Source organism: Zootermopsis nevadensis, unplaced genomic scaffold (genome assembly GCF_977971745.1).
Source record: "Zootermopsis nevadensis isolate Lab colony 2312 unplaced genomic scaffold, Znev_1.0 Znev_ptg000010l, whole genome shotgun sequence".
Lineage (NCBI taxonomy): Eukaryota > Metazoa > Arthropoda > Insecta > Blattodea > Termopsidae > Zootermopsis > Zootermopsis nevadensis.
Genome location: NW_028259142.1, coordinates 15268272 through 15285773, shown reverse-complemented (window position 1 = coordinate 15285773; position 17502 = coordinate 15268272). Strand labels below are relative to the sequence as shown.

General features: G+C 39.8%; 1 protein-coding gene across 3 annotated transcripts in view; it reads left to right on the top strand.

The window, feature by feature from the left end:
* The window catches only part of Ets65A (DNA-binding protein D-ETS-3), a 149072-nt gene that overhangs the window by 70271 nt on the left and 61299 nt on the right, over nucleotides 1-17502 (top strand). For all 3 annotated transcript variants that reach the window (XR_015534565.1, XM_087346598.1, XM_087346599.1), the window contains one exon: nucleotides 156-224. Coding sequence is in view for 2 of the 3 variants with exons in the window: in XM_087346598.1 (XP_087202724.1) it covers nucleotides 156-224 (69 nt within the window). In the remaining variant the exon portion in view is untranslated. The remainder of the gene's footprint in view (nucleotides 1-155; nucleotides 225-17502) is intronic.

Here is a 17502-nt window from a genome sequence, read left to right as displayed (position 1 = left end):
AGGTTCAAGTATCAAGATAGAACTGTGTTAAATCCCATTCGGCAGCGCTTATTCAAGTTACCTACAAACACACACACACACACGCCTTCAGCTGCCATTGAAATCATTCATATGTTTTGTGACGGATTTATTAAGGCTTTGTTCTTGTGTTTTAGGCTTGAGTTCGTCGAAGGGCTACCACTCGGCCACCATCACGGAGTCTTTGCGTGCCACCAGCAAATCAGGTAAGTCCACGTTCTTCTTAAATTAGTCTTCTTTTGTAAGACGTCAACTTCTTCTTTAACGATCAGTCGAAAATGCGGGTGCTCTCATTGTGTTCTTTCGAAGTGAATAGAAGTGTATAAATTGATAACCTTCTACAGCCTTGCACAAATTGCCACATCGAGAACGGATGTTTTTCTTATGAAATCTTTATTGAGTGTTAAGGCAGGCGGTACAATGGGGCATGATCACAGTCCGTCAAGAATGTCTTGCAGTGTTTTCTGTTTTCTTCAGAAAAATAAGCCTAAATACTAAGCTAGTAGCTTATTTTACACAAAGGGTTCTTCAGAACAATTGTCTGGGCACACTGCATGGGGCCATAAGCACACTTAGCAGCCTTGCGCCCTTAGGCGTCCTTTTTGCATAAGCACGCTTTGTTTCCTTTCTTTACGCGCGTTTTGTTCTCATTAGCTGAACAGTAACAGAACATTCATAACCCTTATACAAACTATTGAATACTAGCACAAACACGTGGATACTATAGCCCTTTCTAACTTGAATATCATCTTGTTATTTTGCGTGTTTAAAACCATGACGGATTAAAACAAAAGCCACGTCATTACGTATACGACCCAGAATACACTAGAAGTGTAATCGAGTTAACGAAGTGATAGATGCTGAAGACCACGACACACTAATAAGACTTGCCCCCATTCTATCAGCTCAAATGACCACAAAGACAATGCACACGTGCTTTGACACAAAAATGGGGCAAACCTTTTTAATTAATTCTACTATGTGTTTTATAATATATGCTAGTGAGTTAATAGCAGTGAATAGGTCGAGATTTTGCCCTGGTAAGTCCCCGAAACATGAGGTTTGTACTAACCTTAATATAATGCGTAGGTCGATCATGCGTGAAGCGTAACCTCAATTTTCTAATACATCTTTTATGGCTTGGTGGTTTAAGAAACGCAGTGGCAGCTTTTGGCCTACCTTTTTAAAACAATGGACACAGAGAGTCCATCGCTATTTGTTTGTGTGGCAGCGTTTAACATGTCATAGTCTCTGTCTTAATATAGTCAAAGAATTACGCGCTTGTAGATACTGCGCCAGAAACAGCTAGTAGACCTGCTTTTTTTAAAATATGAAAAGCTTTTAATCTTAAATAGTTTTTCTTAACTCTGTTCAACCGTATGTTTCGATTTTCATTGTCTTTAATCCTTTTCCCCACACTTCTGAATACCACCTTCATATACTGTAAACTTGCAGGTCTATTCACGATATTGCGTTTTAATTCATGTTCTATATATGTACCGCTTTTTCTGGAGAGTTTGCTGCAATTTAAATATGGTCCCTGGCGCATCTGGAAATAAATAGAAAGGTAAAGTTGTTCTCTTGATTAATATTAAGATGTCAGGGGGGCGTAGACGTCACTGCATGCATTATTAACCTCGGCAATACATGGAGACGACTCGTAACATTTATCCTCTGTCCGCTCTAACCACAGGTATCTGTTGGATGTGTATGTGTGAGCTGGATACAGTTATTATTATTATTTAGTGTTCTGTCTGACGACAGGTCCATATGAACAGGATCCTTCCATCCTTTTCTCGGACTGGGACCTGTTCATATACGTTCTTGGCAGATGATCCAGAAGTGGTTTGCCATTGCCTTCTTCTGTGTGTGAGTGGAATAATTGTTGGGATGCCACGGAGGAAAACTCCGTGTTGCCTAGACCACGGCCTTGCCCAACACAAGTTATAAATTCGGGCACCGTAACAGTTTCGGACCATTCGTTTTGGTATAGGCTGTAGATTAACAACTGTTATAAGCGCGTCTGTAAGTAGCATAAGTACGAATTATGGTGTATGTTTCCGTCAAGACAAGACCATTTATCTTTCCGAAGGGCGCCAGTGATGTCAAAGTTGTCTGAAGTAAATCACCTTTGCCTGGGTTGGACGTGTAGCGCCGGTCTGACTGGGTAACGGGACTCCCCACGTGGTTACGTGGATAGGTATCTGTATGTTGATTCTCCAAGGGCACTTCTGAGTGCATAAATTCTTGTAGATCTTCGTGTGAAGAGTCCGCTATTGTTGTCAGATTTTGACACAAATTGAAACTTGACAGCTTAAAAGAAAAGTTCCTAATATTAAATTCCATGAAATGCCATTCATCGGTTGAAGAGTTGTTATAATACATGCTACAAACGGACAGAACCGGCGAAGTCAGTTGGCAATCAAGTCCCTGTCTTCCAGCCCTTACTCAGTCCCCGTTTTTGCCTAGGTGGGTAATTCTTGCAGTGGTTATTTCTGACTACAGTTTTTGTTAAATCACTTTTGTGTTAGACTTGGCCGTTTCTTACCCTTATCTACTATTCGTATTTGCTGGTGTACAAACTGAAAATAATATTAATATAATCGAAGACCTGAATTTCTGTTAATGTGTGTCACACAAAAACAGAATAAACTAGTAAAATTGTGGCTATACTAGCTAGATTCACATCATAAGTATATTTGATACCGAAAGGCCCATTCAAATATTCGCATTTGTTTGAAACATATCCCTGTATCAAACATTTCAGTTTATTCTGTATTTTACAGAATGATAATAATGTAGGTCTACAAATCGTTAAACTTTACATCATTTACTTTGGAATTTATGGAACAATTGGTCAGTGGTGAAAAGGAATGCATTCAGCCATCAGAATGCATAGAATAAATGTATCAATATCGTAACTAAGTCGGGGTTTTGTTTCTCTTCAAACTGTTTATTCTCGTTGTGTCCAAGGAATTATGTGATGGAAATTGGTAGAGGTTTTATGACAATTCGAGAGCAATGTTAGTTAATGGAGCGACCAGAACAAGTGGCGTTCACACTGCGGTCCTTCCAATGAATATTGATTTGTTATGGGCGATAAAATTTTTAGTACGTTCCGGGAACAATGCGTCGTATTTCAGTGAGATGTGTTTGGACAGATCTGCTGTCATTAAAATTGATTTGCTGTGATTGTCACTTACTGAAATTGCAATAGGGTTTTTTAGTTCACAGTGCAGTTGTATTAGTAGACCTGCTTAGACTTATAAGAGAGAAGTAATCATTTAATACTCCAACAGTCGCTTGAATGATGAGTTTTGAGTCGACTAACTGCCGTGGGTGGTTCCGTGAAACAATAATTTATTAAAGAATCCAGTGAAGAATCGAGGAAACGCGTTAACATTTTACTAGGAATGCTGTGAAGTTTCAGTGGTGATGGTGATAATAACATTGATAAAAGTACTTTAATAATGTGCTGAAAACAGCGAAATTTTGGAGTCACAGCTGACACTCTAAATATAGATGGAATCTTTGCCAGTAAAATTATGCACAAAAATTTATCACAAACTTACATAATTCTTCATTTCCAGTTCTTGCTGATCTCACCATGTAGACTAAGGCGTCCGAATGAAAGTTGGCGTCTTCTTATACCTTGTTAAATAATACGCTGTAGCAACATACAGTAGTTGAGAGAGCTGCTGATTACTTTGCGACTAGATCGACACCGACAACAGAAATCAGCTGTCGGAAATGTCCGCCGCAGGGCGAGGCGTGTCAATACCGGGTGGGGGCAGGAGCACGCCGCCTGTTACTTTGACACAGCAATTCGAACTGTTTGTTTTTGCCGTACCCCTCGTTAAACAAATGTTTGCTTACATTAAAGTGAAAACTAAGTAAGGTGCAGGACTCTCCCTCCGCTGCACAAGTCCTTGATTTAGACCGTGACGTAATTATCATTTCTGTTTGTTAGATCAGAAGTTCATGAAGAAGTCGTAAGTGTTAAAGTGTCACATAGATTCTGACGAACAATTATAAATTTATTGTTAGACTCTTTGTTGGTTGCCGTTTATATTAAACAATTCTTTGTAGCAGAATCTTTCTTGAGAAGCCCACAGATGGACAGGTAGCTGGTCGAGAAATACCTGCCTTGTGGAACTAGAAGGTTCATTGCCGTGTGCACAAAGGCCCGCCACTGGACCGTAATATGTGGCACATGCATCCACCTACGTTTACCTTTGTTCGTAGTTTCTTCCATGTAGGCTTCCCGACCAAAGTTTACGCACTTCGTTCTTCGCCATGCATGCGACATATTTGTACTTCTCGCCCTTGGTGGAAAAAGTTATGTGCAGCTAATGTGACGTATCATCATGAATCAACTCGAGAACGGAAAACCCTACTGTAATTAAATTTAATATAGGAGAATTTTGCGAAAAATTTAAAGGCCATCTTACGTTAAGCTCATCTCAAAAGAAAGAATTCCGGGTAAGTCCTTTCGGATAGGCGGTTGGGTAGTTTCCAGAGCGGATCGGACACAGTGGTGGGAAGAATTGCCATCCGTGCTGGAAATCGAACCCTGGTTGTACAATTCACAAGCTATTCTGGTTCATATCACGCAATTAAAAATTATAAAGATGGAGGAAGGGAACTCGTATGGAATAGTATTCGTACTAAGTCACACGAAAACCATTCAGTGGGTGTGTGATTTGGAATCGGTTGACACACAGACCGACAGACAAACGTGATATTCCGAGAAAAAGCGTCGTCCCATAAGGTTGTTTTTCGTTACGGAAACCAATGTCAAAGGTCTCTGTGGCCTAATTCTATCTGTAAGGCTGAACTCTTTGATTAATGGCCGCGTGGTGGCAATAAATAAATATTATGTTACGGCGAGAAACCGTGGCGCGCCATCACTGTAATGACGCGCATTGATCTCCAACAGAGCGACGTCGATCCTCCCTTCCTACTCATCTGCTTGTTCGAGTCTCCTGCAGTCAATCTTGTCGTTATAGTGGCACGGAAGAGGGTTGCTGTGAATATATTGAATACAAGGAACGGTAATTTTCAGGCTTGGAGACGCAGTTGAGGCTGAAAACCCTTCACCAGTTCTTTCACATTGTCTCAGATTTTAAGAGTAAATATTGGGGTTATTGATAAAAAATGGCATTCCATAACAACAGCGCCCTTGAGCGATAGACTCGGGTGTTATCGTTCACAGGTTTCTTCTTCTCGTGCTTAAAAACTATTGGGCAGGATGAATTTACTAAACTCTTTCCATGTCGAAAATGTTGGATTTTATTTAGCAAAATGCCTTCGTTTGATCTTAAACGAAAGTATGGTCTCGGCGAACCGACCTCATAAAAGGGACTAGTGGCTGCTCTTCTGAGCGCAGCAATGAAATTTCGGGTTCCGTGAAAGGTTGGATATTACTTGAACAGAAGGAGGACTCCGATCTTTGGAGTTAGACGAGTGAAGTGTATTTTAGCCGAAACTGGCAAACATCGTGCACTGGGCTTACATTAACTAGACGCATTGAAATCGGCACAAAAGTCAGCCCGAGAGAAAGCTGAATATTACTGCGCATGTACTTTTGTCTGTCTTCTATATATAACCCAGTGTAGCATTGAAGATGGCGGGACTGATGAAGGCTATGAAAAACCCTGAGACAAGAAAGTAAGACATTCCAAATGTGAATAGTATGTGCTGGTCCACAAATTATAGTTTGAATTTTACGTAGTAATACTTTCAAGACTGGAAATAAATCACTGTTTTACAGCTGGCTTCCATCGTTCGTGTGCAGAAACTAAATGGTTCATGGTGAACATTACTAACTTTCGTCTGTCCATTTCTGGGTTTTTAAAAGTGTGACTGGCCTCAGTAGTTTTCGAATCGGTCGGTACATCCGTCAGAAATGGGGGCGTGCATTCTAGTATGATCGTGTGCAGGGGACTCAGTTGGTGTTTACTGCAGAGTGAAGTCCATTAGTTCATTATCCCTGCTTCTCCCCTCCTTCTACACACCTAGCTCATCTTCTCAGCAGCTATTCACTAAGGAGAGGGTTGATGTGGCGGCCATGATCGATCCCTTTTTTCCTCCCTGCTCTTCACTCGTGGCGTGTACTTTATCACAGTCTGTCTTTTTTAAGTTCAGGAAATTTTTTGAAAACTTTTTTTACGACGTAATATGAATGGCTCAGTTCTTTAGCGACGTCAGATTTTCTTTCTTTGTGAGAGCAGTCCCCACTCTCGTCCTTTATAATGGTTTTGAAGAAGTACCTCTTTTTTATTTTTATCTTTGATGTTCTTTAAAAAGTATTTACTTTTCTTGAATGGAACTGGGTCTGACTAATATCGCATTGCACTATGTAAGATTGACTGACTGACTGGCTGACTAGATGAAAGTCTGTATACAACCGAAACTCGGCAACTTTAAAATTATCAGTTATAAATAAGTCGTCGGAATATTTGTTTATTGTTTATGTAATGACTGAACTAAATATAAATAATGCTAAACATAAGCGTGTCACACGAAACGAAAATCAGCAATAAACTTGTGCAAAAATATCGTTTCAGAATGTTTAAAAGTGTGGCCTTAGAGCCTCGAAACAACGTTAGCAGAAATGAGGGTGTTGATGTAATGAAGATAGGAATTAATTCTGGAAATTATTCGTTGTTCAGTTAAAAAAACTTATTATCGCATGTGCGTTTCAGAGTAGAGAAAATTAAAACAATAACATAGGCAGTTATTTTGTATGGATGCGAAGACTTACTTTTAGGAAAGAACAGAAATAATAAGCGTTTGGAGAAAAAGTACAGGCAAAGAATTCGGAACTGAAACATGCAGAAGATTACCTATTCTTCATCTTGTAGGCATGGGCCACCTGTCTTCATCAGTTCCATCTACACGGTTTCTCCATCTCTTCCTGTATGCAGTATAATATGCCTAATCCCTTCAACTACAACTAATTTATTCCATATTTCTGGTTTGTCTAGCCTTGTACATCCAACCAGAGGTCTTAAAGCTCTAATTTCTGTAGTTTGTATTCTTCTTTTGTCTCAGTCACCCTATGTTCATATCTTGGTACCGTATTTCACCACTGCTTTCACTGCTTACGACGGATTACAAGGAAAAAGGGAGTAACTCGATGTACCTACCACAGACTGCATTCAGTAACTCCACTTCTAACTGGTAACTCTCCGAGTTTCTATGACTAATCTAGAAATTTCCGTTCTGGAATGAGAGATCCACACGTCAGCCATTTCCTGTACCCGATGCCGAGAGGGGGTGGCCACCCTCCTGAACAACAATGGAGGACCGCGTGTCGGCCCGATCACCGCCTTCCAGATAATTCACTGTATCGGAGCCTTTTTAATTGTATGGGAGTAGTGGAGATGCGCGTGGCCCTCTGACTTGACGGACAATCGCACTAATCAACTGATTCGTTGTACAAAACAGTATCATTTCAGAGTGCCTAAGGTTCGTTGTTTCTTTGTTCGTCTTTTTATTTATTTATAACATACGTTTATTTTCAATTGTTTAGTTATTTCATCTTCATTTCTTTCTTTAGTCCTTATTTTATTTTGGTCTCCATCTTTTCTTTCTATATTGTTTCTCTTAATTTCTTTCTTTCTTTTTATTTCTTTCGTTATTTTTACTTTGCTTTCTATCCTTGCTTATCTCTCACTTTTCTTCTCTTACTTTGTTTCCATTTGTTTACTGTTCAGTTCATAATTCTTGTATTTAGCCGAAAAGTTAAAATATATTACTTGCCGAAAAGTTAAAATATATTACTTGAAATCGTATCTTATTCCTCTAAGCCTGCGTCTCCTCTAGCCGAGTACGTTCATGCATTCTGCGTTATCAAAAGGTAATATGGTATCTAGTCTTGGATTTATTCACATATAAAACGTTAACGTCCCGAGTTATTCCCAGTTTTATAGCCGCCCCCCCCCCCCTTGCCGTGTCAGGAGGCAACATAAAACTTTCATCACCCTCACAGTTTTATATTTTCATGTTGTCGAACCTACAACTCTGTAGTTAATGACAGCTGACAAAGAAAATATAAGCCGCTCATAGTTGTAGATTAACGTCTGTGCTTACACGCATAATTATTTTCAGATCAACTTATATGACGCTAGATCGACATTTATTGGCTGTCGATACGAAAAATGTTTACTTCTTTAAAGACTTCGTACTTAGGAACAGGGACATGTGATCACTGTTTTATGCTTAAGGGCTAAATCCTTGTTTACATCCGTCAAAAAAGGCGAAAAGCATAGAAATCAAATTAGTTATTATTATATAATGTTTACATAACTTCACTTATTTTTCTTATGCAGATAACAGTATATTTCGGTATTACATGATGAACGTGTATAAGCGGGGGACAAATATGCATACAAACCTCTGCCACTGTCAGTGACACAGGTAATGTTTCCTGGAATGATTTGAAATCTTGGGCCTTTAGGTTGGTCACGTTGGTACTCACCTTCAGTGAAAGATGGCGTGTTGATGGAGTGCGGTTTTCCAGCTTTGTGTGCAAAAGTATGTTTTCTAGCGTTTCTTGTACGGTTTTACAGTCGCATTTTATAAACATCGATATCCTGGGATTTGTGATAAGTTTATTGAGACATATATCCAGTGAAGGCTATGGAAGTAAGTCATAATTATGCTAATTGTTTCATTCAGCATTGCTTCCGGTTTTAGATAATAATGGTTTGAAAGCAAGTGCAGCCAGGTACAGGTTATAAAATAAACAGGTTTGTGTATGAACTCTAATAGCACCGTTTTCCAGTTGATATATTTGCTTGCTACTCCTTGATTTATTGTTTTCAGACTTTATTATGAAGAAGTTAACTTTTGATCTATTTTGAACTTTGATTATTTGAATGTGTTTTTGTTTTATTATGAATAGGAAGCTGCTGCCTTTTCTGTGTCACGTTACTCTGTTCTTTGACTCCTATGTGCCAAAACTATTGTTAATATTTACGAAATTACATGTTCATAGTCTTTATTGCTAACATTGTGGAAGTTCTTGAGAGGAATGTAATTATGTCACTCACCCAGTGCCTTGGTCAAAAATAGCAAACTGTGAACATTTTTATTATAATATTTGTTTTAAGAAAATGTCCATAGGTAGACTAGTTGTGTAAAACGTTTCTTCATACCAAAAAGTTACAGAAAGCATGCAGTCACTTAATAGAAGTCAATAAGTCAATGCTGATGTGTTAACTGATCTGTATTTTTAGTATGTAATTTTAGGCCAGTCCCCTATCCTAGGGAGTGAAAATGTGGTAAAGTGAAGGTAATAGTGAAATGGTTCATTGTTCCAAAGTAGATTTAGTTTCATAATTTTTAATTTTGGGGGATAAATAGAACATTATACCGGTTAGAGGCCAGAAATTAGCCACACCAACTGTAAATGTTGTAATTATTTTGTTTTCATCCTGAAACGAAAAGTTTGCTTTTAGGTTGTCTTTTATATAACCACAATAAGTAGGTAAACAGTTAAGCAGCTTTACCAACAAATCAGTGGATTCACAATTCATCAGAACTCTCACAGATGGCAGCGCTATTGGCTTTCCGTATCAATGCTTTTGCACCAAGTAGTTACAGTTATAGCTGTTCAGAGTGCGGGTCTGTCAGCGTTGATGGTGCGTTCAGAATTTAACGATCGATCAAAGAAGCATTTTCCTCACTAGCGACAATAGATGGCAGGAGACTTCACGTAGTTCCACATATTGTTCGCAGTAAAAACTTTATAAAGACGGCAGGCACACAGTTGAAGTTTGTGTTTGTTTGGAGAGTCATCTAGATGAGAATATTCTACTAATGCCATTCTTCGTTTAGCAAACAGCGATTTCACCAGCTAATAGTATTACAATATCAGGTTGCATAAGATTAACAGCGAACCAATCAAACTTACTTGCTACGTGCATCTTGACGTTTCCCGGATCGGATTTTGGTCAGGTGTCTTCAGTTTTTCGTGGCTTCTCTCCATGGGTCTAATTACATTTGACGTCATCTGTTGAAACAGCACAGGCTAATTAAATAGCATACGCCTAAATCAAGAGTGTGAAGGTGAAAATGTAATGCTTGATTTCGTTTTCTTAATTTAATAATAGGTCTACTGGTTACTTTGAAGCCCGTTTTCAGGCTCTGAAGTTAGAATTTATCCTTTTGTCTACTCCTAGACCTTGCTTTACTTCTTTTCCGGCAACTGTCAATATGTATGTCACTTTAGGGCCCTGTTTCATTGCAGTCAATTTTTTGCGTATAATTTCAGTTCTTCTGTCATTATTTCTAACAGCAAGAGTTTTGCTTTCAGAACATAAACTAGGTTTAGATAAATAGTTTACGTATTACACACACACGTACGCACGTATCAACACATGACATACAAGATATCATATATTGTCCTTAAGTAGTTTATGCCGACAGGTGGCACATCACAGATGACCTGCATGGTACCTCGTAGCATCTTACATGTGTCGAAACAGGCAAAATGAAATGAATGATTTACACTGATTATTAAAAACCACTGGCACATTCCTTTGTAACTCACATCCCGACATTCAAAAACGTTGATAAAGAACCTCATACACACTCCCGTTATATATTTTTTTAACGTCTGTGAAGAAATAAAATGTAAGAGCAGGAGGAGATATTAACAAAGAATTAATTTTTTTTAGCTCGTCAGCCTTGATTTTTCGTCGAAAGATGACCGGACATGTGGGTTTCATAAGCCTTGTTCATATGATTTTAGGATCATTGGTGGAGATTCGAACATACTGCCTGTCCAATAACTTGACAAGCGTTACCGATATTCCAATCTGCTCGGTTTAAGAATCGCGAACCCGATGTCGGTCTTCATTTCAGACCTAGAATTCGGCAAGACTAATGAGTGTAGTCTGAAATCGAGATAGCCTTTCTGTATTAGGCCCAATAGCCACACTCACCCGTTCGTCCCACCCTGTTTCTCCAAAACTGCGCGTCGTAAATATGGTCAGTTGAAAAAAGTTCCTCTTGGAGAGACAAGTGCAGGATAATTATTGATTGTTTTTGTTTCGAAAATTAGGTGCAGGGGTGTCCACAGATGCTTACTGCTTCCATCATCAAGGTGTTGTGCCACTCGTCTTCTTTCGCATCCCTGCATAGCGTCTATTACAACTGACTCTTCGTCTGTATTCATAGAGTAACTGACAACTTCATATCGGTTAACGACTAACGAATTTTTATGAAATTCGATATTTGGGAGTTTTGCTAACACTTGTAGACGTATTTCAGTTTTAGTCAAAATTGGGCAACATTGTCCAGCACTGAACATGAGCACCTGATTTTTCTGCTTTCCGATGCAACTGGGGCTGGGGGGAATCCCCAGTTGGAGAATTTCCGGCCCTTTGCGAATGTCAAAATCGTGGAATTCCCCTCCATCCATAAAGGTCAAATGTCGTGAAGATGGCTGTCTTCTGGGTTGTTGCGTTGTATAGTCTGGTAGAATTTTACCGACGTTTCGGAGGTCATCGCCTTGTTGATGGAGGCAGCAAGGACATTAGTAGTTTAGAAGCAAACATTTTCTTTCCTGTAATTAAACATCATTCATGTTCTGTTACGTGCTTTATAAAGAGCAATTATTGTATTGGTGAAATCAGTCGGTGTTATTCCGGGTTTTTCTTAAAATAAATTTTACGGGGTTTTGACGCCATGTGATGAAATTAATTATTTATTATGGCAGACTTAGCATAATATATTTCCATTGACCAGTTTTCTATTATTTACCGCCGTATCGTCACTTAGCGATCGATTTATCAATTAAGCGGTTGCAAAGCGATGAAACATATGTGACCCCACACTGTTTTCATACTAGACCTGCTGTGATATATCAAACATGGAGGAAAACGGGGAACATTGGACGAAATGATTTTATTTCTTTAAGATTGCGTACTCCACAAATATATTATTGCATCCCAATTACTGTTACAAGTCATATTACAGCCGTCTGTAAATTTGACAGCCGTGTAGGAGGAAAATAACTACGAATTAAAAATTATACTCATATTTAGATTTTGCGTAGCAAAGTAACAGGGGCTTAAGCAGTCTCTAAAATTCACAAAAACCCTGGGAATGAAACTCCTGTGTAAATGTATGGCTTGGACAGGCATGCCAGAAAGTCCTGTACAGTTGCCACGGATCAAACGAATGTTTAGCTGAGATGTTAATTTGGCCAACAGCAAAATTGATTGTGGAACATTGATTAGCCCTGCAGGCTGAGTTTAGGAATCGTGTCTGTTAATGTGGCAGCAGTTAGCACTTGCGCGTTACCAAGGTAACCATCCTTTCCCTGTGGGTTGGATAGAATAGTACATTAGAGTGCGCGCGACGGTACCACAGCGGTTAATTACAGCGTTAAGTTAACGCTTCGGCAAACTCTACAAATCATCACACTTTGAGAAAATCGTTAAAAGTTTAGCGTAGATAACATTAAGTACACATAACAAGACTATAGATTTCCAAATACGTTATTTGGAATTTTACACACGCCATGGGTGTTGCTGAGGAAATAATGTAGTGTACGGTTAGAACGTATTAGTCTTCATGTATTTAAAATGTGTATGTCAGTTAGCCTTATCTGAATTTTGTAGGACATTTCTCAAAAATCGGTCGAACTCAATTAACTTCAACAGTCTTCCATGTTTACCTTGTGGTTGTTTTATATTTTATCACCGTTTCCATAACATAATACTTGAGCTTTGAATCAATAAGCTTGTGTATATAGTCCTACCGAAACACATTAAATTTAATTATTTTTAATAAAACAACTATCTGTGAAACAGAGTGCAGTCTTGAGCTTCTAGAAGTTCCTCAATTGGTCAAAAAGATCCCCGCCTTTTATTCAGCCCACATCTTTCAGCTCTATTTCCAAAAGATTCGTTTTAATTAAATGATCAGACTTGATTGCTAGATCATATAACCATGTACTTTCTTCAATAGAATGGATTAGCATTTTAACGGCACTCTCCATTTCGTCCATTTCGATATGTTATATCGGATAGAGTTCAGCTCAGGCAACTCAACGTTTTTTTTGTCCTTCTGAAACCCACTTTCTCGCTTCTTAAGCGCCTTCGTCCACACAAGCTTTCTTTCTGTGTTTCATTTGTATTTTACAATGACCAGGAAGAACTGACTGCTTAATTAATATACGTATTGTTGTCCGAGGACTCATTTCCCTGATGTTGGAGGCAGTAAGCACGTCTTAAACGTCGGCCAACTCCTGACAGACTATACGTTGCAATGTCTCTGAAGATAGTTATGTACGAACGAGCCAAAATTAAATTCGCTCAACCCTTCAGATTCACAACCAATATTAATCAAATTCCAATCAGTAATTTTGGCGATAAAACATGCGAACGGACAGACAACCTGCCCATTATACGTTCCTTTTTACCCTTTCTGAAATAAGTCTAGCTGGAAAACGTGGCGACGAACGCGTTAAATAAGCTAAGAAGCAGCCTTCCGTTGACAAACTTGCTGCTGTTTGCATTAGATGAACTAGTAACTTGCCAGCAGATGCCACCTTTCGCATTTGCCCCTTCTATTATGTGGGTTGCTATTGTGAAGGGAGAAGAATGTGATCCTAATGCAGTCTCCGTGAATCATTCATAATTAGACGTAATTACTGCCGAGGACACTCGGAAACAAAGCATTCAGAGGGCCCTGAGTGCCGATGACGTCAAATTAAGGGAAGGGGAGGAGGCATATTGGGGTCTGAGTTTATACATCCGCAGCTACTGGCTGATTGTAACGAAATTCAAAAGTAGGCTTCAAGGCTTTTACACATCAAGTAATCGACTGCATGGAGCAGAGTCCTTATTCAAAAGCCGATAATCGATCAGCTAATCAAGAAATTCCCCCCATCTTTTTATGAAACCCGATGTTTTATTATCTCATTCAGAAGACCCAGCCACTGGGCCCTCAAGTGACCCACTTGAATCTAGTCCTCATCCTGACACCCACCTTCCGTTTTCCTTTGCTGATGTCATGCTAAAGAATCTGTTAAGACTCGAATCCCTTTGTGACAGTTTGTAAAACACTAGTTGTTTTCTTCGACGAAGGATTGTTAGCCTCATCTCAAACCCCGAGCTGGTGTTTCACCCTTTGTCGGCTGTCCGCTTCCGTTGTCCTTTGTATTCGTAACTACCTTTCATAAACAGATGCCGTATCTTCTGTCCGCAGCCTGAAGACGTCATGCTGTGAGACGAGGGCAGCATAAGCTTCTTCAAGGGTTATGAAATAATTTTTAACCGTTTAAGTAAAACAGTTTTTAAGTTCTTTCGTATTGAGAATACTGGCGTGACGTGCGGAACTATTTGATAGTGTCAAGAATTGGTTCTGGGGTCTTTCGAGGTCCGCTGAGGATAGTACGAAGATTTTATGTCAACTGTCTGGAAAGCGGCCGTTTGAAAGAGCTGTTGGACACACGGGACAAGAAATTGGTTTTACTCAGATTTAAATTAACAGGTACTTTCCAAATAGGCTTCGAGTCGAAATATGAAACATGAAGACGCAGTAACAACGGTCAGAAAGACGGACATTACATAAAAGCACTTTCTTTTACTTTTTTGATTTTAGAACGCTTAGCGTGTTCTTCATTAATGTGCCACGCCAATTTTCACCGCGATTTTATGCTTGATACTAGACAAGGAGATATCTGCTTCATGAAACTCGATAATAAATTATGTATCTTATATTATAATTCTTCGAAAATATGTCATCTCAGTTATGATCGCGATTTTATGCTTCAAACTAAACGAAAGGAAATCTGCGTTGTGTTCAATCTCAACGCGTAACTGCTATCAGTTTCGTCTGAACGGATCTTTTGAAACGTTTCGATCTGTACTTCCCCTTTATGAATAGGATGAAACATGAGCCCTACTGAAAGGACTCGCCCTTGCGTGGGAGTTCTGTTGCCATGAGCCCAAATTTTCACATGACAGTGACTTTTTACACCTTTTTAATTACTGCCTTGTATCTAGATGACAAGAGGAGGGGGGGGGCTAGAAACATTGTTGATAATATCCATCATGCACCACTTCAACCCATGCGTCTGTCTGTTATGCTACAGTAGAGTAAGCACGCTACAGTTTGCTCCGGAAATCAGGAACCGATAAAATACAAGCAATTTTATGGTAACTATCTGCACGAGCATCCGATATTCTTTAGTCCAGCCCGCTGGTCGTTGCAGTGTCATTGTCTAGTATAATAAAATAACAGCCTGGAACTAACTTTATTAACACGTCCCACCATAGGAATACAAATTTCTGTTACCCAGTCAGTCTTAACTATTTTGGTAATTTCCATTAGCACAGAAGGGATTTGAAACCTGCTCTATGTGTTGTGCGGTTTCAGGTTCTCATGGCGGTGAGTATCAAGTTGGCTGTATTATGGGATGTTGTGCCGTGTAGTCTGGTGAAAGTTTACCATCGTTTCAAAGACCCTCCTGGTACAGGCAGCAAGGACCTCTGAAACGTTAATAAATGTGTATCAGATTACACGGCGTCTCAACCCACAAGATAGCCATCTTCATGCTCAATGCCGCGAGAACCCCAGATCCTACTTAGTAGCGTGCTTTTGTGAACACGGTAATGGGCCTTCTCGTTTCACGAACTTAATGACTTAACAAAACGCGTACGACTTATGCAGCACGCCTGTGGATTTCTCCCTCTGATGATACGGAACCTGCCATTGTGGCAGGTCAGATTACAAAAATGGCCCGTTTGAAAGCTCTAGGTCATGCGTACACTAAATTACTGTACAATAATTACGAAGTCAGTTTATTTCGAGTCGTCCTGTTTCTATCAGAACTTGAGGAACAGTCTGTAGGACCAAATAATCTGGCCACCCCCACCCCCCCCCCCCTTAAAACGATAAGGGTTTAAACTGCGTGACAATATGTGATCACTCAATGTTGTGATAAAGTTGGGGATGCTGTGGCCCATGGGAACCAACCCGCGGCCCGTGTCAATGGATGACGCGTGCGGGGTCACGTGGCACGAGGGGAGGGGGCACTCGACTGGAACACAGCTGACGTAACCACCCCCCTGCGTGCTCGCTTCGTTCCGCCACTCCTCAGTATATAAAACAAGCTTTAAAAGCACTTCATGGTTAGGGTTCCGAAGGATTCTACATTATGCAGTAATGAACTCCGAAGAATGTGGTGTTCCTTGAGAAACTGACAGTCAGTCAGCTGATAAATAAATTCCCTATATTTTATGGAACTCAAAGACTCAATACGAACTTCACAAAATCCTGCCACTGGACCCAGTACTGAGTCAGCTGAATTTTGTTCACACCATATTTTCTTAACACCATCTTACTATTATACCTCCATCTATGCCTAGGTCTCGCTAGTGTTCTCTTCTTTTGGGTGTTTTCGAGTAAGCTTTGCACGAGTTTTAGCAAGTTCAGAAAAACGTTATTCAACTGTTTGTTGTGGATTTTTGTGGTATTTCTTCCTAGACCACACCTGGATCACATGTTTTACTAAAATAGGCCACACTCTGACAACCAACTTCACATAACACTTGACGTCAGTAGTAAAACTGGAAGGTTGAACAGGGCCAATACCGAAAAGATCATGAACAAGTTATACCACCTCCCACCCTCAAAACCTGTTTCCCTCATATTTGTCTCTTTTTCTCGTCCTATCTTCTTCACGGCATTTCGTTTTAGCCTACTGTATAGCACATCACTAATTTCTTAATAAAGAGTGATCTGTATAAATAATTTTGGTAAGTGAACAGACCTGGTTGATTCCAATTGTGTCTGTTAGTAACACGCTCGGTTGATTTTGATTATAACAGAAAGTGAATATAAACCACTGATTTGAATAATGATCGTCAGTAATTGAACATGGCAAGCTGATTTGAATTTGTGTCTGTCAGCAGGTGAACGGACTCTGCTGATTTGAATTTTGTAGCTTAGTAGAGGTTCTGCAGTGGAGTGTGACGCAACTTCTCACTCAGCTGCACTTAGCGCTGTAAAGAGAGTCGCTCGCTCAGAGGATAATGAATAGGAACCTGATTGATGCAATTTTCAAAATCTCCACCTCTCTTCTTGCCTTGCGCCCCGGCAGATAATGACGCCAATCACTCGTATGAAAAGGATTTCAGGAAATTTTCTCTTTCCTCGTATCACGGGGTAGTGGCAGCGGGAAGGACGTTGCGGGGGAGGAAGCAGGCCCGGAGACAGCGGTATCCGCCGCCGACCGAGTCCGGACACGGTGCCGACCTTGCATGTTGCTGTGGACGTGTACGCCAATTGGTGTAAGCTTACACACACTTTCCGAACGCGGTTATTTGTGATTCTGTATACTTCACTGACCGTGCTCATTTATTGTGTGCACAAATCTGTTGCTGGAAACCTTACCTATTACACGCTATGCAGTTCCTATAAATAAATAAATAGATGAATAAATATATATATTAATGG